Source organism: Oxyura jamaicensis, chromosome 4, assembly GCF_011077185.1.
Source record: "Oxyura jamaicensis isolate SHBP4307 breed ruddy duck chromosome 4, BPBGC_Ojam_1.0, whole genome shotgun sequence".
Classification (NCBI taxonomy): Eukaryota; Metazoa; Chordata; class Aves; order Anseriformes; family Anatidae; genus Oxyura; species Oxyura jamaicensis.
In genome coordinates this window covers 22,684,496-22,708,900 of record NC_048896.1, presented here as the reverse complement: position 1 = coordinate 22,708,900, position 24,405 = coordinate 22,684,496, and the positions used below count along the sequence as shown (strand labels likewise).

At 39.3% G+C, this 24,405-nt stretch overlaps 1 protein-coding gene across 1 annotated transcript; it reads left to right on the top strand.

Annotated features, from left to right (window-relative positions):
- On the top strand, window positions 1-23,597 carry CCDC158 (coiled-coil domain containing 158). Its single transcript, XM_035324281.1, is given in 17 exon segments — window positions 1-5; window positions 258-362; window positions 364-498; window positions 500-578; window positions 1,005-1,081; window positions 1,373-1,478; window positions 2,650-2,745; window positions 4,832-4,951; window positions 8,019-8,184; window positions 8,187-8,215; window positions 9,461-9,937; window positions 10,692-10,881; window positions 11,829-11,981; window positions 12,450-12,562; window positions 13,583-13,741; window positions 20,980-21,031; window positions 23,154-23,597. Coding segments are annotated over 17 exon segments (2,139 nt in total). The 3' UTR covers window positions 23,231-23,597.
- Window positions 23,598-24,405: the final 808 nt, after the last annotated feature.

Here is a 24,405-nt window from a genome sequence, read left to right as displayed (position 1 = left end):
ATGTTGTAATTGGGTCATTTGTGAATGTCACAGTCCTGCTATGTAATCACAGCTTCATTGCCGTTCTCTGGACTCGCTCAAGCACCTCGATGTCCATTACAGAGCCAATGAGACTACAGCACCTTGGTTTAGAAAACAACTTATGATCTGGTTGTAAAAAACAGCAGTTAATCAATAAAAGCATACTTTTTTGTCAGGATGAAAGTTGACATTGTGAATCCTGTCTTCTGAATTATTCCATTGATTTCCACGTTCAGACAGAGGGAGTCCCAGAGCCAAGAGAGTGTAAAAATACAGCTGAAAACTACTACTGAAGAAATGGAAGCTGCTAACCACCTGCAGGAGGAGAAACTGAGGGAGGCTTAGCCGAAATGAGCATCGGAAAAAGATGGTCCACAGTCATGAGGAAGTAATTCTAGAACTATGTGGTATCCTAATGTATTACGAAGACAGTACAGGCAAGAAACTCTATGAGCATGGGAACATTACCAGCTTGCACATCCACATGCACAGCGTTTCTTGTCAGCCTGCAGGATTTAGACTCAGAGGTGTCATATCTCAAATAAAAGGTGGTTCTGGTATGTGGAAGAAGTGCTGTTTTTCCTTCCAGTACTCATTCTGCATTTTTGTTTTTTAAACTGGCCTAAGCAAATAGTTCATAGCTGTCCAGAAATGGGAGTTAGCTCTAGCTTCTTCAGTCTTAAGTAGGGCTATCATGCAGCTGATGCAAGTGGCACATCCTGGATAAGCTAGAATCTGTACCAGGCATAAAGAGGCATGAATGCCATTTTGTAGTTAAGTTAGTAGGTGCAGTTGTGCCATGTTGCACTGGCACATTCATACCTGTCTCCAACTTGAGACTGGGTATTTTGCTAGAATTTAACCTCTGTTTTGTATTTTTTTACGGTTCAAGTTGGAAGCAGAAAGAAAGGGATTACACTTTGAAAACTACTATTTAGTTTGTGCTTTCTTTAGAGGTTAGCTTTGTCATCTGTTTAAAATAGGTGGAAGAAGAACTGGAGTCGTTGAAAAAAGATTCAAAGACCCAAAAAGAACTTCTGCTTCAGCAACATCAATCCAGGTATCTGTTCTCCAATTACTTATTCATAAAGCTATTTAAGTAGGCAGCTTTTCACATGTACCACATATAATTTTATTCTGATGATCTAAATATCCCAGCTATATACCTGAGTTATATACAATAGCATGTTCAAAATAAATGGGTGAATAACTTCATGCAATGTATTTCATTTACAATAAAACATCAAAACGATTAAATTTCTGATTACTGAACAATGTGATTACCTGTTCAGTGGAGAGGTTATTTTTTGCCAAGACTAAAATTATAACCAGTATCTTCTTTTTAAAACAGGCTTGAGCAACTAATAAATGAACATGAACAGGAGGTGGCAGCACTAACTGCTAAAGCTAAGAGTGCACGCAGCTGTGCAAATAGTATCCAAAGCCAGATGGAGAACGTTCAGTATGTTTGTTTGATTATAGTACAGAAAATGTTAAGAATAACCTTAATTTGAGAGAGCTTATTCTTAGAGTATACCAGCTTATGCTGCTGGTATACTTAATGCCCTACTCTTTTTTTTGTTTGTTTGTTTGTTTTTAATGTCTGAAACTTAGAGAGTCCTTGCATAAACTGTAGAATGAAGAGAAAAAAGAAAAATGAAGAAATAGGGAATCACACTATATAGAGGCAAAAAGTAATGCATTAGGCAAACTTTGAGAATTGGCACACTCAGGGACTGCTTCAGTTGCTGTGGTTCTGAAGCAGCACCAGCAAAGTGGGTGGAAGTTCAAATTGTGGCTCTAGCTGTCAGTTCTGTTTTTGCCACCAGCTTTTTGAATGATATATCTCCAGTATCAGAGTTGTGGACAGTTTTTGCAGAGTACCTGGCTACAGTTAAGAGCTGTGGCTGTGTGCAGTTTTAGGCATCTGTATTGCACCACTGGCTTTGTCTTCTATACATTCAATGGATTCAGATACAGAATTAATTGCCAGTAACATTATCTGTTGAGTCACAGACAAGACTGAGTAAACAGTTGGGCTGTTTGCATGAAGGTACAAATAAATAGTAATGAGGGGTAATTTTAAATGTTTTTCATTTTTGGGTACTGTTGGTACATGTTGGTACTGCTGACTTTGGCAATAACTGAATGAGAAGAAATTGCAGAATGCATTGAGAGCATACCAAAAATGATGACTTCTGGAAATACATAAAGTAATTTTGTGCTACAATCATCCCTTGTATGTGCAGGACAAGAACATTCTTCCACTGTACCACTAGAGAATATGCCAACAAGAAAGAAAGTGGGCAGTAAAAATAGTTACTTATTTGAGTTGTACTGCCCAGAAAAGTTCTCTGGCATTTTTTTTCTTGGGTAGTGCAAGAACAAGAGAGCATAGGGATTAGGGCAGCTCTTGAGAAGCATTCAGCTCTCCAGAAGTGCCCCTGTGTAAGTTAAGAATCCTAAAATTCATTGCAAAGCTTCATATCAACAGAATATAATAATGCAGGCAAAAAAGACAGCTAGCCAGCCCCTGTGTATTCAAGCCAATTTTAAAATCCCATTATAAAACAATTTTGACAAGTTACTTGCCTCTACAAAGAAGTGCAATTAAACCATTTTTTCCAGATAGTTCCACAGAGAATTTCTGCATACTGTTGGAAAGAACTTCATACAATCCTACCACAGAATCTCTGCCATTTCACAAACAACAGCATTTTATGTGCCCTTTCCAGATCATGTCCATTGCTTCATTCATTTACTTTGCTGCTTTGGTTTCTAGTTTTATAAAGCATCAGAATCTCTTTAAATTCTTAATTATTTTTGGTAAAAGGTAATTCATGTTTTCCATAGAAAATGACCTGAAAACAGTCACTCTCCACTTCTTTAAAAATTAGTAGAGCTGATCCATGCTTGCTGGATCCAACTCCAGCTTAGATTACAAGTCATGAAGATTTAGGCATCCTTCTCCTACATGCTACTGGAAAGGGAAAGTACAGGTCACAGGAGTGCTATGAAACTTGGCACAGTTGATATTCTCTGATCCAAAAACAGTCTGAGGATGGAATGACAGGGATGTCTCAGGTTGAGCCTGTGGAGCCATGACAGATGTGCAGAGCAGGAATGACATTGTGTTTTATCATTTCTGTAGGTTTTCACTTTTATCAGTTCCATTTGTTTCACATGCATCAAAACTCACACTAGGCAACTCCAAAAGTGACTTTTTACAGCATCGCAAGTGAACTATGGTGAACTGTAAATTAGTCTCAGTTACTATCTTTCACACTCAAGGAAGAGTACAATTTACAGTGTGCTTTGCAGGTAGGTCTGTGTACCTACATTTTGATTGTTGTATTTTTGTTTTGTTTTTACCTAGGTCATGCAGTGCAGATTATAATATCATATCCAGTAAAAAACTATAACTGTAGTGTGTATTCCTTAAAATATATTCTCTTTCAGAATATCTTATCTTATATATAACATGTAAAATTGGAAACACTGCATCAATTTCAGGCTATTTTTTGCAGTCTACAGATGGCATAAAATGTTGATTTCATTTACCTATAAAACAATAGACTAGTGGTCCATGAATAAAAACCGCTTTGCAATAGGAAGTGCAATATTATTAAGTATTATTAGGTAGGCTTCAGTGAAAGATAAGTTGATCATTTGATCTCAGGCTGTTATGTGTAGTTATGTCCGGGAAGGAGTGGGGCAGAATCTAAATAAAGCTTTTACAACTGCCTATCTGTTTTAGAACAAGCATTTCTTCACAGCTTCTCTCATAGGAAAACACCTTCGCAAGTAAAGTTTTTGAGGTAATAGGTGTAAGCCAGTGTAGGTTGTTGATACCAGATACTTTTCAGCACTCAGGAAATTTGGCGGTTAGGTTTTGGATATAAATGTAAATATGTAAGTGTTGTGTTTGGATAAGCCTGTGTTACTATTTTTCCCTTTATTAAAAAGGGCTGTAGACTGGCCTGCCATCTCATACATTGCCAAAAGTTGCATCCTTCCACAGGAACTGTGTGACTGTCGGTTGGAGCAATAAATGTTTGCTTATAGATTTCTTCATGTATTTGTAGTGAGGGAATTACGCCTCACTGTCTTAGTTGCATAAAACCTGCCCTTGGGCCTAGGCGCTTCTGAAAAACTTCACTGTAACTTTCAACACAAGGTGAACACATCTGGATATTCTTGGAACCAAATTCTCCCTTAATTAGGAGGGCCCTGTCCAAGGAGAACTTTTTCAGTCGCTGCCTGTGGAAGCCCTCTTGATAATGTCATACGCAGTCCTTGAGCTCTGTAGAGGACGTGCTTCAGGCTTAGGTTTTCTGGGGAAATACAAAATAGTTGTGTAGGGAGGGTTCAAGGGAGAAATATCTAGCGCTTCCTGTAATTTCTCCTCCTGATGGAGGATTCCTGAGGATCAGAGAAGCCCTTTTCTCAAAAAGAATTTCAGGAAAGTAGTGGAAGAAAAGGCCTTGATGCTCTCTGCTGCTGCTTAGAATTCGAAGCTCCAGGAAGTTGAAGATTACTCGTTTTATAGGTAAGGAATTTTTGCAGCGTTGCAGATCAGGATGGAATCCAATTCTCAGGAACGTGAGCTAACTCTACAAGGTAATTGAGCTTAGTTATTAGGGGAAAAAAATGCTATTGTGAATACACCTATGGAAAAACTCTGTTCCATCAAAATATGACATTTAGACTTGTTTAGAGTAGAAGCTAGAATAAAACTAAAAGAAAGCCAGTATGCTTCTTAAAGTAGAATATATTAAGATAATTCTTTGTGAATTTGCTTTTCATTTAGGTGGAGGATCTTGAGAAGCAGTTGCACCTAGCTCATTCTAAGGTAGCAAAAGTTCAGAACGAATGGGATCAATACAACCAAGAATGTGGAAATCTGAATGACCAGATTCATCAGTTGTTGGTGCAAGAAGTGACAGTGTTGGAAAAAAAAAAAAAAATGCTTTCTAAAAGTGTCACCTTACTGCAGGTTTTCTCAATTGCACATTGTTTGTTTCCAAAGTGTGACAGCCCCCTTATATATATAGTTAATTTTGAGGATTATTTTTGATTACAAATTTGGATTTACTGTTAACGACTATTTCCCAAAGGCCTTTGACATTCAGAATTAAGGTTAACTTTGTCATAATTTCAGAATGCTTGAAAGTGTGGAACCTCAGACTTTGGATCCCTGTGTTGGATCCAAAGTTGGGAACTTCGGTCCCTTTAACACAAATTTTGTAAGACATGCCCAGGAATTTTTTAACAGCGCTAAGTGTTCCTTTTTGATCTATTGAGAATATTAACAAAATGAAATGCAGTTAAAAATTTTGCCACAAAGCATTGGTTTCATAAAAACTAGCTTCATGCTCTGTAATTACCCTTTTTAAAAATATAAGATTACTCTTTAAAAACTGAATTTTGGGAGATGAGTTTACATGATTTCATTAGTTTTGTTTGCCTAATTGGTGTTACAGTTCTTCTGAAGGAGATGTTGAAATTATTTCATTCAGTCTGGTGTTCTCCTATTCAAGAATATGTTAAGTAAATCTTTTCCTGCAGTTTGCTGGAGGAGAAGACTGGAGCCAGCATAATGATTGCATTGTTGAATGTTAAGATACTTTTCCAATCCTTTTTTTTTTCCATTTATTTTTACTTTGTATTTCCATTCTGCCATTCTCCAAGCTTGCTGCTTTGCTCTCTACTTTAGCTTTAACAATATACACATAGTCGTAGCTTCCAAAATAATAGCAGAAGTCCTTATTAATAGAAATATATATTGCTAATTCAGTTTGGCTACATTTTTAATTCATATTTTTGACATTTGTAGCTAAGAAATGTGTATGTCAGTATTTTTAATATTATTTACCTTTTACATTTATAATTTTAGTTATGTACGATTAGTATTATGTTTGAGGGAGAAAAGAATCACAGAATCACAGAATTTCTAGGTTGGAAGAGACCTCAAGATCATCAAGTCCAACCTCTGACCTAACACAGTCCCCACTAAACCATATCCCTAAGCTCTACATCTAAACGTCTTTTAAAGACCTCCAGGGATGGTGACTCCACCACTTCCCTGGGCAGCCCGTTCCAGTGTCTAACAACCCTTTTGGTAAAGAAGTTCTTCCTAACATCCAACCTAAGACTCCCTGGCGCAACTTAAGCCCATTCCCCCTCGTCCTGTCACCAGGCACGTGGGAGAACAGACCAACCCCCACCTCGCTACAGCCTCCTTTCAGGTACCTGTAGAGAGCGATAAGGTCACCCCTGAGCCTCCTTTTCTCCAGGCTGAACAAGCCCAGCTCCCTCAGCCGCTCCTCGTAAGATTTGTTCTCCAGGCCCCTCACCAGCTTTGTAGCCCTTCTCTGGACTCGCTCGAGCACCTCGATGTCCTTCTTGTAGCGAGGGGCCCAAAACTGAACACAGTACTCGAGGTGCGGCCTCACCAGAGCCGAGTACAGGGGGACGATCACCTCCCTAGCCCTGCTGGCCACACTGTTTCTTATACAGGCCAGGATGCCGTTGGCCTTCTTGGCCACCTGAGCACACTGCTGGCTCATATTCAGCCGACTGTCAACCACTACTCCCAGGTCCTTCTCTGACAGGCAGCTTTCCAACCAAACATCTCCCAGCCTGTAGCTCTGCTTGGGGTTATTGCGCCCCAGGTGCAGGACCCGGCACTTGGCCTTGTTGAACTTCATGCAGTTGACCTCGGCCCATCGGTGCAGCCTATCCAGATCCTCCTGCAGAGCCTTCCTACCCTCGAGCAGATCGACACATGTACCTAACTTGGTGTCATCTGCAAACTTACTGAGGGTGCACTCAATGCCCTCGTCCAGATCATCAATGAAGATATTAAAGAGGACCGGCCCCAGCACCGAGACCTGGGGAACGCCACTAGTGACTGGCCTCCAGCTGGACTTGATTCCATTTACCACGACACTCTGGGCCCGGCTATCCAGCCAGTTTCTAACCCAACGAAGCATGCGCCAGTCCAAGCCAAGAGCAGCCAGTTTCTTGAGGAGAATGCTGTGGGAGACGGTGTCAAAAGCCTTGCTGAAGTCAAGGTAGACCACATCCACAGCCTTTCCCTCATCCACTAAGCATGTCACTTTGTCATAGAAGGAGATCAGGTTCGTCAAGCAGGACCTGCCCTTCATAAACCCATGCTGACTGGGCCTGATCGCCTGCTTTACCTGCAAGTGCTGCGTGATGACTCTCGAGATAATCTGCTCCATGAGCTTCCCTGGCACTGAGGTCAAACTGACAGGCCTGTAGTTCCCCGGGTCAGTCCTCCGGCCCTTCTTGTAGATGGGCGTCACATTTGCTAGCCGCCAGTCAACTGGGACCTCCCCCGATAGCCAGGACTGTTGATAAATGATGGTAAGCGGCTTGGCCAGCACCTCTGCCAGTTCTCTCAGTACCCTTGGGTGGATCCCATCCGGCCCCATCGACTTGTGCACATCCAAGTGCCGTACCAGGTCACCAACCATTTCTTCATGGATAGTGAGGGCCACATCTCTCTCAGAGTTAAGATCTGGAGAATATGTAATAAATTATTGCAGGAAATGAAACAAGCAATGAACAGTTCTCATTAGTGGTAAGGATGGATATTTATCACAGAAGCCTTCCTTGGTATGTAGTTTAGTGCTTTGTTGTTTTTCATTTGAAGTTGGCACAATATAATCTCTTTTCATTTTGCTGCTTAAATAGGCATAAATGGCATCAAAGACTTCAGTGTTGAGATTGTACATAATTGAAAATAATTACAGAAGCAACATGTAAAGTTGAAAGTTATTGCTTTGTTGGGAGAAAACACGTAGGAGCTGCCAGACTAGTTTAGCCAATATTCCTGTCTTCTGTTAGGTGTAAATCCATGTACTCGCTATTCAGATATGTAACCATGTAATTTGAAGTTACTAATGGTAAGAAAATAACAAAAAAAATCAAAACATGATTCAAAGTGGGAAATGAATAATATCTTGTAGACTGAACTTCATGGAAAAGAGATAGAACTAAGTCTAGAAAAGGAGCAGAAGAAGAGATTTTGGGATCAGAACACTGACAACAGCATGACGATTGATGATCTAAGGACAGAACTAGACAAGAAGAAAATGGAGTTGCAGCTCATGAAAAACATGGTGAAGGAAATGAGATTGAACGTGAGGGACAAATGGAGCGACAGGTGGGTGAGCCACTGCACCGTGATAGCATTTGGGATGGAAAGTGCACTGACTGGGGACTGCACCAAAATTTTCCTTCTAAAGTTGCAGATACAACATAGTCAGAACTTGCAACTTTCTCTGTTACTCTGTCCGGTCCAGCCTTCATTTCTCTTTCTTAATGGGGTACTGGAAGCATTAATTTTATATTTGATTTTTGGCAGTGACATAAGCCTTAGGAAAAAATGAATGTTCTGTCGATAGTGTTGTTTTGATTGTAAACTTCCGAAGTAACATTTTGTAAATGTTCAAAAATATGGTGCTGGAAGAAGAAACAAACAAACAGTTGAAGGCTGTATTTTTGGTAGTAAGCTCTGCTGTAATAATTAGTAAATTAAAGGCCTTCATAATGACTTACTTTATCTAGTGCTTAACGAAAGTATAATGACATTCTGTGCTCTTGACTCAAAATCTAAGCTGAATGCATTGCAGTGTTAGGCAGAACTACTACTGATAAAGTAGACTCTTAGACATTGCGTTAAGACTCAACACATTGAGCTTCAAGACATCAGCCTGTCAAAAATGAGCTGTAATTAATTATTCCACTACCCACTGGCAGCTCCGCTGGTTATTTTACATTATGTGTAAAAATGAAGTTGAATTGGTTCCCTTATGTGCTTTTTTTTTAACCAAACCATGGGCTTGTGCTACCTCACATACCTTTCTACATTTTCCCAGTCTGTTTCTTCTCCGTAAAATCGTCCTGCCAGGAGGTTCATTCTTTCCTTCTGTTTCTATTCTGTACTGCTGGCAATTCCTGAGTCACAGTACTTAATGCTATATCTGGTGAAAGTCTTGTGAACATTGCTTCCTGCGGGAATAAAATCAGCAAGAATTTTTTTTTTCAATTTACAGTACAATTGGTCAATTTTTAACACTTAAGCTTTTTAGCCCCAGCTTCTCTAAATTTGAAAGTAACATTTTTTTTTAATCACAGAAAATTAAACATACTAGACTGATGCAAAACAAAACACAACAACAACAAAACAACAAAAACAGTATTCCAATTAGTACTTTATAAAATGGGGAATGAGTAATGAAAACCAAAAAAACTCATATAGTCATTGTAGATCTGACCACACTGATACAATTTTCCTCTGAAACTCACAGATGTTTAAGATGTACTGTAGAAAACCAGAAGTGACATGAAGTTGTGAAGGTAGAAATAAACATTTCTCTTGGTCACTACTTTTATTACTGTTATTCAGAGGGCTGCAGTTAAGGAAAAAAATGAAACCATTGTAAGAATCTCCTCCTTGACTTTACAACTGGAGTCAACCAAGGAAAGACTCTGTAAAACTAAAGAAGATCTTAGAGCCAAACAGATGGATTTGGAGACTGCTGAGAGAACAGTGTCGAATCTTATGGCATGTCTGAAGGAGAAGGAAATGGCCCTCGAGGTTAAGAAAATCAAGAAGCTGCATTCACATGTTGGCAGTAAGATGCAGGAGCCTGAGCATCTAAAGAACAAAGAAGGCCGTTTACACGATGTGCATTCAGAGTGTGAAATGCTGAAGCTGCAGGTGGTAGAGAAGGAAAGGATTATTGGGATCTTGCAAAAGCAAATTGGTATCATGATCCAGGTTGTAGACCAGCAGTACCAAACTGCTGGAGCAATGGAAGTCGAGAAGTCACAGCTTTTAAAAGAAATTGGTGACTGGAAACTTCAAGTGCAAGAACATAAGGTCTGTAAATGATGGTGTATTTATGTCTGTAAGACGGTTAATACTTTCTTCTTGTAAATCTGCACCTTAATATTCCAACACTGTCTGGTTTTAAAGTCAATATGAGACTGCCCTTCGAATCCTAACAACACTGGAAGAGTTGGTGAATAGAGAAGAAAAATATGAGCACGTTCCCACCAAAAATTAGTATTTCATTGGTGCAAAAACAGTCTCCAAAAGGCTTGTCACGGCTGGAATGTAACATGCTGTTCTCAGTGGTAGAATGGTCCACATGAGTAGCAGAACAAGAAATACACTGTTACTGAGAAATAACAGACAGTGAGCACTCAGAGTTCCAAGCTGGGAACACTGTGTGTAACTGGCAATTTCTCAGACAAAAATTACGTGATATGGTAGTCTTACTCAGGTTGGCAGCTTCTGAAAAAAAAATGCTGCAGATAGGGAATTTCATGCGCTTCTATGAGAGGACAGTTGAGTATTTAAGAATATGGAGGTAGCGGTGCAAAAGGATGGAAATAATTTTGGTATCGTACACCTGGTAAAGTTAAACATGCGGAAAGCCATCAGATCAGACTCTGTAGTACCCTTTTTGCGTGGATTAGTCATTTTCACATAATTGCTTTTCTACTCCATTTTTCTTTCATGCTCCAAATTGTTACCTGACAAATGAGAATTAAGGTAATGATGATGCTTTTGCGGTTAATTTATATATACATATATATACATTACATAGTTATTATTTTTATATGAGTAGATTGCAAAGGAGAAGGAAGAAGTGAGAATACACAAGTTGGAGGCCACACTGAGCAAGCTGGAATTGGAAAAGGTTAAGGTGGTAAACACATGCACTGAGAGACTCCATGCAATTAATGATATGAAACTGGAAAAAGACCAACTAATGAGCAAACTGAAAGCCATTGGGATTGAACTATCTGGCCTTGCAGGTAGGGAGCTTCAGATTAGCTCAGCTCAGATAGCTGCTAAATTGGGCTAATGTTAAAAATAGAAGGGCAGCTTGCTTGATGGATCCAAATATGGCCGCTGGTACAGCTGAAGGTTCCCTGCCAGCATGGGATGGTCACGTTGCTCAGGGAGTAATGGTTTGGGTTTCTGGCACAGAATGATGGACATACAATCTTTATGGCAGTCTCTCGCTACCCTGAGCAAAAAAACTTCCTGACTCTAGAGACCAAAGAAGCAGATCTAGTTAAACATAGTGCAAGAATGTGACCGCTTTTCCCCATGTGTTATTTAAGGGGTCTAATGGATCCTAGTAGCCATCTATGGTCAAGTTACAGTAGAACTTATTTCTGTTTTGTTTTGGATGCAATGTTATTTAAAAGCTTGTGTCTTGACTCCAAGCACTGTCTGCACAGCAAAAGTATGGGGAAGCAGATCAAGATAATAAAAATTGAAAAACTAAAAAAAATGAGGTGCTGGACCCAAGCAAACCACTAAAACTCAGGGAGCTCCTCTTTTAAATCTGCATTGCAACCTAGCAGGTGTTCACATGCTTTGCTCTCTGCACAACCCTGTACTCTCATAGAATACCCACTGGTAAAATCTGTTTCTTCACAACCCTGCTCGGTATTCAGACATATTCAAAACTCGTTAAGTTTTGTAAGAATTAAACAGATACTTTAATCTTACATTGGGGAGCAACCAAAGAACACTTTGGTTTTTGGTGGTGGTGAAACAAGCTTTTACTAACATAGAGGACGATAAACGACTACTTCTTCCTTTGTAAGCAGTGAACGTTCTTTTGCTTTATGTCTTAGCATCCGAATATCTAATATTCCTCTAAAGGGAGTAGGCGACAGATTGGTAATGTTTGCCTAGAAGAATGATGATTTTTTTGTCAGTAATTTTAATCTTTACTTAAATGCGCTAGAGGGATTTGAAGATTTGAAGAGGGATTGCCAGGATAAAGTCAAGGAAATGGAAAATAATGCAAACAGACTGCAAATGCAGTTGAGATCTTCTCAAGACCAACTGGAACAGACCAGGAACGCTCTAAAGACTGTAGTGGGATCTGATGGCCATGGTAATTATGGAATGAACATCCCCAAAATCCCACACTTTTTTTTTTTTTTTTTCTAGCAGGAAGGTTTTTGTAATTATTGATCCTCCAATAGATGTTGTTAATATTATTCCAGATATTTTGTGAAATAAATAAATAACATTGCAGGTGAAGACACTGTAATTTTACAGGTTACTTTATATTGTAAAACTGGAGTTGAGTTTCCTCGGGTGATCTTTATGGAGATTTCCAGGGAATACTCTCTTCTTGTCCTGTGCATATAATGGGTCTGGTACCACCACTACCTTTGACAAAACTCCCACTAATGCTAGTGGGTGGTTTGCACGCGTACATGATTGTAGGATGCCAGTTGAACTTAACTGTTCTAGCATATTGCTGGTAACTGACTTACAGAATCTTTTATCAGAACTCAGAATGCATCATTGATGTTGTTTGTTGAGAATCAACAGTTGGGAACCTTGTCTTTTACAGCTATGAAGGTTGCAGTGGGAAAGCAAAGGGAGATCATTGCCAAGAGAGGACAGATAGATGCATTGCAGAGCAAGATTAAGTTATTGGAAAAAGCAATGGCAAATGCAGATAAGGTCACTAGTGCTCCATGTAAAAGTTATTAACTATGTTTACAGAAGTTTTTCTTTGGAGAAGTGCATGGCCAAAATCACAACAGGCCCAAGAAGGACCAACGAGAATTTTACTTGATGTAACGGGCACCTTCTGTAGCCTTCTGCTAGTGTATGATATATCAGGGAATATCTCTACCATAAACATCAGCCTTTTGTATAGAGCCAGGTTTTCATTATCTTTGTTTTCAGGGAAGAAAACAAAAACAAAAAAAACAGTACAGGTGTCACTGAGTATCGAGCACTCAGATATCAATTCTTTTTCAAACTGTGAACTAATGTACTCCATATCCTTCTGCATTTGCCCTACAGTGCTTCCCTTTTTGTCTTCTGAAACCATTCTTTGCAGTTGTGTTTGTAAACTCTGTACCTTAATATCTGTCTAGCATATTGAGGTCTTTCTGACATATGTGACAAAGAAATTATTTAGTTATCAATAGCTGAAGTTCATGAATGACCATATATGTCTGTTCACTATGATCCATCCTCCCTGTTTGCTGGCTTTGGCTTCTGTGACTTGAATGTTGCTGGCCAGGTATGGCAGTGGCACCTTCAGGTGTACAATGGACCACATCGTGTCATTGTAATACTTAGACTGTGATAGATTCCTGGCAGCCTCAAGTTGGAAGGGGTTATAAAAGCATAAAGCTTTTATAAAAAGCTTTTATAAAAGCGGAACATCAATTTGCTCATGGATAAAACTCTGGATTCTGAAGCTCAAAATTCCAGTTTCAAAATAGATCTGAAGTTTAAGGATTCAATTTATAACGGTTCCTCAGAACCAGTAAATTGTACTTCTCTCATCTCAAGTCCTCATCTTGTTGAAAGACCTTGTCTTTCTGCGAGATATAATAGCTAAACTTCTGGAAGAGTTAATGCAGATCCTTCAAAGATCAAAAAATATGCAGAAAAATAAGGATGTATAATGTTGGTTGTTATAAATTCTTGAATTGTACTTAGTTGTCCTCCTCTCCCTAAATTCAGGAAATGCATTACCTCAGAGAAGAGAATAGTAAACTAAGTCAAGAACTGAGCTGTATCACAACAGAAAATACCAAGATTGCTGGGGAACTAGAGATCCTGAGATCACAAGAAAAATGTCTCAAAGAAAAACTATCTAGGATGGAGACAGCCCTTGATAAGGTAACTTAATACAGCTTTCAGCTCAGTGAGACTGCTGAGTGCCATTTGGTACAGTCATGTGGGAGGAGAAGGTGTCTGACCTTTTGCCTAGGTTGCATTTATTTTGTCCTATTCAGCTGTCCTCTAAGGTACTTACCTGAAGAAATAATTGTAGTTAAGACTGTCTTTTGTTTTGTTTTTCTCTTAAAAGTCTTCTGTTTTCCTAAGAGGCAAATAATAACTGCAGGGAATTTAAATCAGATTGACCTTCCAGGCAGTAGCACCATCTCTTGCATGGCTCCTTTCCTTGACTGTCCTGTAAGAAAGGCCTGTTGATTTGTACCAGGGCTCCACTGGAACCAAGCATGGGCACGCACTGACTCAGCATAGTTGGCTGGGCTCAGCATTTTCTGGGGCCTGAGTAAGCCAGCTGTGTGTCCCTCAGGTGAGGGGACTTTTTAAAAATATGTTGTTACATTTGCCTTTTTTATTTGGGCATTCTGTTGCTGACGTATCTGCCTTTTAAGGCTATGTTCTACATTTTGGTCTGGCTAACATGCAAGTCCTAGGTGCCTTGCAGGTGAGCTGCTGCTCCTCCAGAAGGAAGAGTAATTTTCAGCTGCTCAGAGTTCTGGCTCTTTAGAATGCAAATTTCCACGTAAGGTGTTTTTTTTAAACGGGAGAAAAAAAACATACAAGAGATGTGGGATAGTTTAGTATTGTGGTAGCCCTGAGATGTCCTCCACTTGAGAGAATCCTGAGCATGTTAAAATTCTGAAAACAATGAAATGATCACTGTTGTATCCAGTTACAATAAATACTCGAAAGGGTTTTGAGAACTGAGTGCTGCATATTGTGAAAGCTGTGACTAAAAGTGATCTGCTGTTGCTGAGGGCTTGCTGTCTGGTACCTGCTCCTTGTGCTTGGCACATGATTAATGTTCTTCCATAGGAGCTGCAGGGCCCAGGGTACTCGTCAGCTTCTGCTTCAGGCAAGCCACAGCACATGGTGCCTCTTTCCCGCCTGTACTCCGCTGCTATGCCACTTTCCCTGAACTTGGCCAGCTGTACCCCTCACATGAGTACCTGATTCATAGAGTGAAAGTACTGACACAGGGATGTTACAAAGATTTAAAATGACATGGAGATTCTGAACGGGAAAGCATCCGCTAGAAACATCCAGGAGCAGATTCTTAGCACCAAAGACTAAATCATTGTTTATAGCTATAGCATTGTGGAGTCTCAGATTTTCTTTCTTTCTGCTTGTGAATACATGAAAAAAACAACCAGACAATATAAATAAATAAATAAATAAATAAATAAAACTGTAGATTGTAATAGCAGTTCATCTCACTTGCATCACCAATAACTTTATTTTTTACTTTTTTGTTTGATGGTACTTGTTGTCAACCACATATATTTGGTAGTGAAAACAGACTTGTACATAGTTCCTGATACATTTTACCATCTGATTGACCTTCTAAAAGTTACTGCTTGCCATACTTAAATCTTTCTCCAAGCTGGCTTTCACTGACTTTTGACCAAATTTATCCTAGAAGATAAAACACCTCCCATACTTCCTTTTGGGTTTGTACATTTACATTAGATCTAAACTGGATTATAGTGCTATTTTGATTTTTCATTATAGAAAACATCAAATCGATTTTGAGGGAAAAAAAATCTTTTGCTATTTTTTCTATAGGTTTTGTATAATCGTCCAAAATGGACCTGATATTTTTCAATAAAAATGCATCGGCAAAAAGTGCCAGTTCCGTGCACAGACGAAGGTTTAGTTGGTGGGAGCAGTGCTTTGAGTATGTAATGTGCTGAGTACTCTGGAAAATCCTGTTCTCCATAGGAAGGAATGGTTTCATTTGAATGATGTTGCACTTCATCTCAGAGTAGGGCTGTGACAATCAAGTAGTTCATAATTGCAGACGACTCAGCTGTTAGAGAAACAAGTGCCTAGAAAGCACCCTGAGATACTAATATTACTACCTTCCAAGCTGATCACTCTCTGTACAGTAAGACCTGGAATCACAGGTTAAAAAGGTAACAGGGTTGATGTGAAAAAGCTTGTGGTTGTGTGGGGAAAAAATACTCTTATAATTAAAAGCTTATTTTTTGTTTTTGTCCTTGGGACAATAGTAGTAACCTTTTTATAATGTTTATTTAAAACAGTTATGTCAGCTATGTTCTCCTTTAATTGTATTTAGTTTCTTTACATATTTTGTTCAGATAACTTCCCAGATAGGAGTGTAGTCACATTTAGAAAGTGTTTTGACAGTTTTCAAGTTATCATGATCTAGCCTCCACCACTTTTTAATTAGAACTACCAAAACCCACTTTTTTCTAACTGGTAAGACAAGAAAAGAGGTGGAAAAACATGTGACTTTGGATGAGTTTTGAAAAGTTGTGTGTCTTTATTAAAATGGATTGTAACAGAATGATTTTATTTCAGATGCTTTCCAAGCTAAGCATTTTGAAGGAGGAACCATTGCAGGACTAAAGAGGACTCCTCAAGAATTAACAAGCTCAGATGATAACATCTCCTCTGTAGATCTTGGCAAGAATGACAGCGATGGTGGGAAAACATCACCTTTAGGAATGAAGGTGAGATGGCCAAAAGCTTCCACGGCTTCTGTTGTTTGCCTGGTTCCTCAGATACATCAGATGGCAGGGAAATAGGAAGTGACTACACCATTTACCTTTATTGCTTTCTTTGGGGCATTTGTGTTTTTATTTTCACGTAGAATTACTTCTTTCTTTTATTTCTTGGCTTTAAACCAGTGAGAATGACTACTAAAAGGCATTCAGCACTTCAGCCTTTTTTGTAAAGAAAAAGGTGACGATATCCCCCATAGAACAAATTTCCTTTTAAATAAGTATTTTGATCATTAAATAGTAGACTTCCACCAAAAGAAACACAAATGGTAAATGGAAAGCTGGAACAAGATGCCTCAAGGTAGCGTTGGCAGAGGAGAGATGTTATTGATTATCTCCTATGAACATTGAGATGAAGCTTGATTTTTGTTTTTATTTCTATTTTTACTTTTATTCTCAGTGCCTTAGTTAAGAGTTGCGCTGTATCCAAAGTTCCCATATCAGAACAAGATGTCAAACAGCAAGTATTTAGGGACAAGAAAAACTTTTTTTTTTTTTTTTTTTGTCTATTCACAACTTGAGGTTGTTGCAAAAAACCTGACGGGGGAAGAAGGTCTTCCGTGATAACGATAGCATTTTGTATGCTTGAAGCAGGCTTAGCAGGGTGTATTTGGCATAGATACAGGTACGACAGCACAGCTGCTGGAGGAAAGGGAGCATTTCTACAAAAGGTCAACACTAAGGTTCAGCAGGATGTTACTTCTTTGGAACACTTCTAAGTGTCTCTCAATGCCAGTACCTAAAGTCAGTCTGTCTGTTGCTTGGATATAAATCAGTGATCCATTCCGTTCTCTCATCAAATATCGCTGTACTCTAAGAATGTACTGTGCCTGAGAAAATGCACAGGACAAAACTGGAAAAGGCATGAATATATGATGGTACTTATCTGATGTCATTAGGTGAAATATGGGCTAGAAAGCACATTCCTAATAAGTGGAAGCTGGTTTGAAGAAGCTAGATCTAAGCTCTGTCATACGGGTAACAAGAAAGAAGATAACAGTGGCAGTAGTTGTCAAAATTAGAAGTTTGTTATATTTTTTTCCATTTCCATGACTACATGTTCTTTGTACAAAATGTAGTCCTATATTTCCCAAAGATAGCCCTTATTTCAGTGATCTAAATTCACTACCACTCTAATAGACTTTCAGTGAACGTGTGTAACAATTTTACTATTATTTTTCCTCACCCTTAGGATATAGCTGTGTGCAATTTTACTCTGCTTAGAAAAGCAGCTCATCTTCTAAAAAGGTAAAAAATAGCAAACCTAATAGCAAGGCTTTTGCTGTGACATTGACAGCCCTATGTCTTTTCCATGCGGGGAGGCTCCAACTAGAGACTCTGCCACTGAAAGCAGCATGGAACAGGATTCTTTTGTCTGGTGAGAAGTGATCTCACTTAGCTGCTACCTGCTTCTCAAAGTACTCATTCAAAATTCATTTTCTAAGGCTTTTTTAAAACTGCATTAGTTGTGAGCGTGTTTCTTTTGTTTTATTCATAACGCTAAAAGCTTCCTGGGAACTACAAAACAAAGCTGTGATGTTTCTTTCATCCCTCTAAGAGCTCTGGAACTTAATTGCATTGTTTGTCTTTAATATACATGTAGAAGAGGTGGGGATTACATATGAGAGCTTTATGTTCTCACTGTGGAGCTAGCTAGCATTACCAAAACCTAGCACAATATTTACAGAATATTGCAAGTTTTTGCCATCATCTTGCTTGCAGGGATCCTTTATGCTTACAAACTGCAGACCATCAATCCCAAGGCACAACCCAGCCCTTCACATCCCCTGTTTTCACTGGCTGCATTTGAGGTTGAGTGCTCCATGTGGATGTGGCACTGGAATGTTACTGAGTATTATTCAAAAAAACAAACACACAAACCTTGCTGCAAAATCCGTGTTTTGTTGCAAAGAAGCTCCATGGGGGCTGATACCAGAACACTTAAAATGGGTTATGACAGTTATTAGTGAATAGTAATAGCCTTGTGTAATTATACTTCCAAATAATACTTTCAAATTTTGGCCTTTAAGAGCCTGTATTCTGTATTCAAGTATCTAAATATTGATATGCTTTTGAGAGGGATCAAGTCATTGAGGGTTCCCTTGATTTTATTGAAAGTGCTGCATGGTCAGTACCTTTTAAAATGCAGTGACATTAATTTAGTAACCTAAACAGGAATATTAAGGGTATGGCTTTGAGCATCGAGGTTGGAAGACAGTAAACTTAGCCGCCTTCTCTTTTGCTGCACATAGATTTTACATTTTGTAAATTTTCTGTGAAAATTGCCTACAGATGCTGAAAATTTGTTCTCTCTTAGTATTTAGGTCATTTATTTATTTATTTATTTATTCAGAGACAGCTTAGATCTCCTCTGTCTGTCCTGAGAAGTAACTGCTATGAATCTTCTTTTTAAACTTCTAAATAGTATAGAAAGTAGATACTGTCAGCATTCTATTAAACCATCGACAACATCCAGGGATTTCCCTAGCTTCCAAAATACCTACAGGTATCACTTTTTACAAAGAAGACTCTCCAGTGCAGGCTTTGCTGCAAGTGAAACTTAAGCGAGTAGCCAGCAGAAAAAAAAGAGGCACTACTTTCTCTGCGGAAGGTTTCCCAGCCATTTTGCATGACGATGGATGTAACAGTAGCAAGCATGTTTTTGCAACAAGGCTATAGTCTCCTGTTAGCCTGCCTACAGATGGAAGGGATCACAGCATGTATAAAAGGAACCCATGCCTTTAAATGTTACAGAGACAGCGTAAACACTGGGAACATGGTTGGTGTTTAGGTGTGTTCTTACTGCTCTTTGCTTGGCCATCTCCTAGAAGGTGCATCCATCTTCTCAGCAGCTCTTCGTTACACGTCCAGACCTAGGAAGGTCTGTCCAGCTGAGAGGTGCTGAGAAAGGCCTCCAGTACCCTTGCTGTTAACTGCTCCACCAGACGACCTTGCAGCTGGCCCCAGCACCTCACCAGAGCACAGACCCTCTGTGAGGAAGAGTGATTCTCCAGATGTTGCAGCCACAGTCCCCTGGATAAATAAGTAAGTCCAGTCCCATTTACTGATCCAAAGATCTTGGCTGGGTTTCTTCCCAGCCAGTAGAGTAAGTGAGTTACAAACAGCAGGTTAAATTCTGCTCCTATTATTCTGTAAAAACCTGTGGAGTCCCACCATCGTTCACTGATCCAGTCTTTGGTAATTTATGATTGTGGTACCTTTACTTAATACTGCATTTGTCTTTTTAATATATGTTTGTAATGCATAGCTAACAGAACCCAGTCACATTGCCAAAACATACACACCAGTGTTTCTGAAGTGGACAGGGCCAATCCAGGATCGATCTTGATCTTGATCTGTTGTTCCAGAAAGCTTAACTACAGCTTGCAAGTTTATTGACAGATAACTTATCAGTGGTTCATTTTAAAGCAGAGGAGTTCTGGCCCACTTACCTGAAACTGCTCTGTTTTTGCTTGCATCAGACTGCCTCTAACACAAGACAGAGGCTTCTATCTCGTGAAAGCTAAGCCGTGTCACAGACATGTTTAAGTAGAGGTTTTCTTTCTGTGATGAATGAATTGTGAGTAAAATACAGCAGCTAATCTATGTGCTATACAAAGGGAAGAGAGCATACATGCCACATGCCACTAAATTTAAGAACTGGTGAATTTCTTTATTCAGGTAAATATGTAGCATGTAGGGTTGCTTAATATTTGCAATAACAGGCAACAAAGTTGTCTAATACTTATATTTTTCATAGTTGATACTGTCTCTGTAACACATCTAAAAATGTTCTGGGGTTTACTGAAAATACTGATGTAAGACTGTGTCTTTGTAGCCTTTAAGTGGTAGAAAAAGAAGTTTTCCATAGCCACAAAATGTGTGAGGATGATGAGCATTCCAGGTAGTCTATGAATTACTTACTGATGAGCCATGCTGTAGGGACTGCTTTATTATTTCACTTTGCAGAAAGACCCCAATGTGAGTAGGTACAAAAGGAAAAGCAGGTAAGCTACTGACTTTTCACACGATACTTAATAAACAAATAACATTTTTTTAAAAAAAATCTCTTCCTCTTTGTTAAAATCTGAAAATAACCACTTCTCTTAGCAGGCAAATAAGCACTGCAGGTAGCAGTGTAATAGAAATGTGGCACATGTAGTACAGGCAGAAATCTAACCAAAAGAGACTAATTTGTCTTGCTTCTCAGCTGGAAATTGTTTTTTCTGTATTTTCCATATAACTGTAGCATGTTTGTATTGCACTGCTATCATATAAATACAAGCTTCTCGGTTACTTCATTTTTCAGTACTTTAAAAACATCAGGATTCTCTCTCTGTCTGTAGAAAGGTATCTAAAAGAGCTGGGCTGAGCAATCAGCCTGACTGGAACATGAACAGTATTGCTCATTGACCTTTGCTTTACTGGCAGGCTGTGCAAAGATGAAGTGTGTATTTGTTAGCTCACTTGTATTTTCAGTACACATCTAACGACTAAGAAATGCCTGTTCATAAGCAGAGTGCAGAGGTGTGTGGCATTTCCCAGTCTACGTGCTGAACTGGCCAAATGGGTACCTGCATATTTCTGTACCTGTAGAGCAGCACAACCTTCCTCTTTAGTGTGGAAACGTTACAGAGAGAAAGCCAAGGTGCCAGTATTTACCAAATATATTCCTATTTTATTTAAAATACACTCCCCAGAAACCGTGTTACCTGGCAAAGCACTACCTGTGTTTCTGTGTTTTACATGATGTCAGTTTATTTGTTCCTGTTTTACCAGTACCCACTTCTATTTCATCCTGCTCCTCAGAGAGTAATTAGATTAACTACATGATGCGTTGTTTCTCAGCCCCTTAACTCTTAATAAGCTTCAAGATCTTTAACATTTCAAACATGGCAGCTGGTCAGGGGTGCCCTCATGTGCTATCATGTCAAATTAAATTTTTTAAGAGCTGATGACTCTTACAGAAACTGGATTATACTGTGACAGCAATTGACTCCAAAAACATAGCTTCCCACCAGTGGCCTTACAAGCATATCTTTTCCTCCTCAACACTTTCTTTTTTTTTAATCTGAGATGACCACAGTCGTATACAACTTTTTTTGAACTGTTCTTGCTCCCTTTGAAGTCACTGATAAGACTACCGTGAACCCTGCCTGTGATGGCAGAATGCTAGATGAGATGGAATATCTTTTCTCTGCACTTTTTCTGAATTCACATTCAAATAACTCCACCTTCTCTCTTTTCAGTCTCCTCACATGGGAATGGGAAATAACTATTTCCCTACATCATGCAGTTCACACATCAAGGACGCTCAAGTAACCTGATTTGCTTAAAAATGATCATATGTAAAATATAAACTAATTGTTCTCATTTTTATTCTTGGCCATTGCTAACATTTTCATGTAGTCTGTTTTCTGTATGCTACATAAAAATCTATATACAAATCTGTAACGTGTCAACTGTAACTATATCAGAGATTTTTTTTTTTAAAAAAAAAAAAGTATTTTATGTGCACAATAAGTAAACTTATTGTCATTAGCACTGCGATTAACATTAATTTAATGTTGCCCTGTAAGAGAGATTCTAAAATCAGTAGCATTTTTCCACTACTCTACCATTTGGCGCTTATCACAGAATCACAGAATAGTCTAGGTTGGAAGAGACCTCCAAGATCACCGAGTCCAACCTCTGACCCAACGCTAACAAATCTTCCACTAAACCTTATCTCTAAGCTCTACATCTAAATGTCTTTCAAAGACCTCCAGGGATGGTGACTCAACCACTTCCCTGGGCAGCCTATTCCAGTGACTAACAACCCTTTTGGTAAAGAAGTTCTTCCTAAGATCCAACCTAAACCTCCCCTGGTGCAACTTTAGCCCATTCCCCCTTGTCCTGTCACCAAGCACGTGGGAGAATAGACCAACCCCCACCTCGCTACAGCCTCCCTTCAGGTACCTGTAGAGTGCAATAAGGTCACCCCTGAGCCTCCTCTTCTCCAGGCTAAACAGTCCCAGCTCCCTCAGCCGCTCCTCGTAAGACTTGTTCTCCAGACCCCTCACCAGCCTCAATGCCCTTCTCTGGACTCACTCGAGCACCTCGATGTCCTTCTTGTAGCAAGGGGCCCAAAACTGAACACAGTACTCGAGGTGCAGCCTCACCAGAGCCGAGTACAGGGGGACAATCACTTCCCTGGACCTGCTGGCCACACTGTTTCTTATGCAAGCCAGGATGCTGCTGGCCTTCTTGGCCACCTGAGCACACTGCTGGCTCATATTCAGCCGACTGTCAACCAATATTCCCAGGTCCTTCTCTGACAGGCAGCTTTCCAACCACACATCTCCCAGCCTGTAGCTCTGTTTGGGGTTGTTGTGCCCCAAGTGCAGGACCGGCACTTGGCCTTGTTGAACTTCATACAGTTGGCCTCGGCCCATCAATTCAGGCTATCCAGATCCTCCTGCAGAGCCTTCCTACCCTTGAGCAGATCGACACACGCACCTAACTTGGTGTCGTCTGCAAACTTGATGAGGGTGCACTCAATCCCCTCATCCAGACACCAGAAAGCAGATTACAAGGTGTCTATTCACAACTAGGTCTATCTTTCCTGCATCTGAAGAAGTGCAAATCAAAATTTTATTTAGAAGGACATGACAAATGCAGAGTGTAACATATGGGAGGATATTACAAAGCTTGAGGAGTCTGCACCTGAAGTGTAAATCATTTTAATATAAGCTGGTGTTCAGATAATCTGTTCCTTTTGCTATTTTCAGCTATGTCATCAATGATCAGAACGCAGGAAATGAAGAGAGAGAAAGCAAAGGAAAAGGAGAAGAAGCTGTCAAAGTGAAGACTTGTGTGCATTAGTGGTTACTTTCACATATTTATGTTGTGTTTAAAATAAACTGTGATAATAAGGGTTCTCATAGTTTTGCAATTCTTGCCTTGAACCAGGACATTCTTTACAAGTTTTTACTTTTAAAAGAATGGGAATTACAGAGGAGTAAACACATCCAAATAATATCTAAATACAGACTTTCACTGGCACACATTGTCAGTAGCTATGTGCTGTGGGTGACACTGGCTACAGGGCATTGCTGATTGCTTCAGGTTCCAGTAAGGGCTTTTTTCCATGTGTTCTGGATCTCGCACATAATCTCAGGTCCTTCTTTTAGAAATTTAGTTTTGAAATGAAGTGTATTCCACATTCTAAAAGAAATCCTTTTCCCCCTGTGCTTTGTGTTACTAGTTCAGTAAGTTCCAGTTCATGTGGATGTCCCAGAGCTACTGAGTATTTCCAGTTCAAGCAGGAAACCTGGATGTGGCTCCTGTTAACACTGAGATAACCTATATCATAATTCCTTCAAGCAAAGTGGACTCATCAAATGGTATTTTTGATGTAATTTTCATGACATGTTATCATCCTTGGTTTGATTTATAGTACAGATGGAGTCCACAGTCTGCCCTGGGCTTAAGTTTCTAAGCATAGCACTTGTATTTTGACTCAGAGCTGCGTATGTGTATGTACCTGGCTTGTTTGGGACTTTTTATCCTTCCTCTGTTCATGTCCCTCTTATAAAAACTGAAATAGGTGAAGTTTAGGTGGGAAAAAATGCATTTTGAAACTACACTGACTTTCTTTTAATAGTCTGGTATACCTTAGTTTGCTAGAGTTTGCTAAAAGTTTGCTAAAATAGCTGGGGATATTACTTCCACTTTTTACCCAAAATGTTCTGCAGTTGAGTCACCAAAACACACATCCTTCCCTTAGTATATGTCTACGAATGGTGATTTTGAAGGCCACTCCTAGTATAAGATTTAGTAATAAACAGGAAGGAATATTTAGCACATCTGGCATACGTGAATTTATTTTAAAACTTTCTATCAAGTGGCATTTAAGGACTGTACAGCAGTGGGCAAATGACTTAATGCACTTAATTAACAGAATGGGTGACACTAAAAATAGTTTGGAAGTAGTAAGATCATTAAAGTATCAGATTAATTCTTCAAAGCTTTGTTGGTATT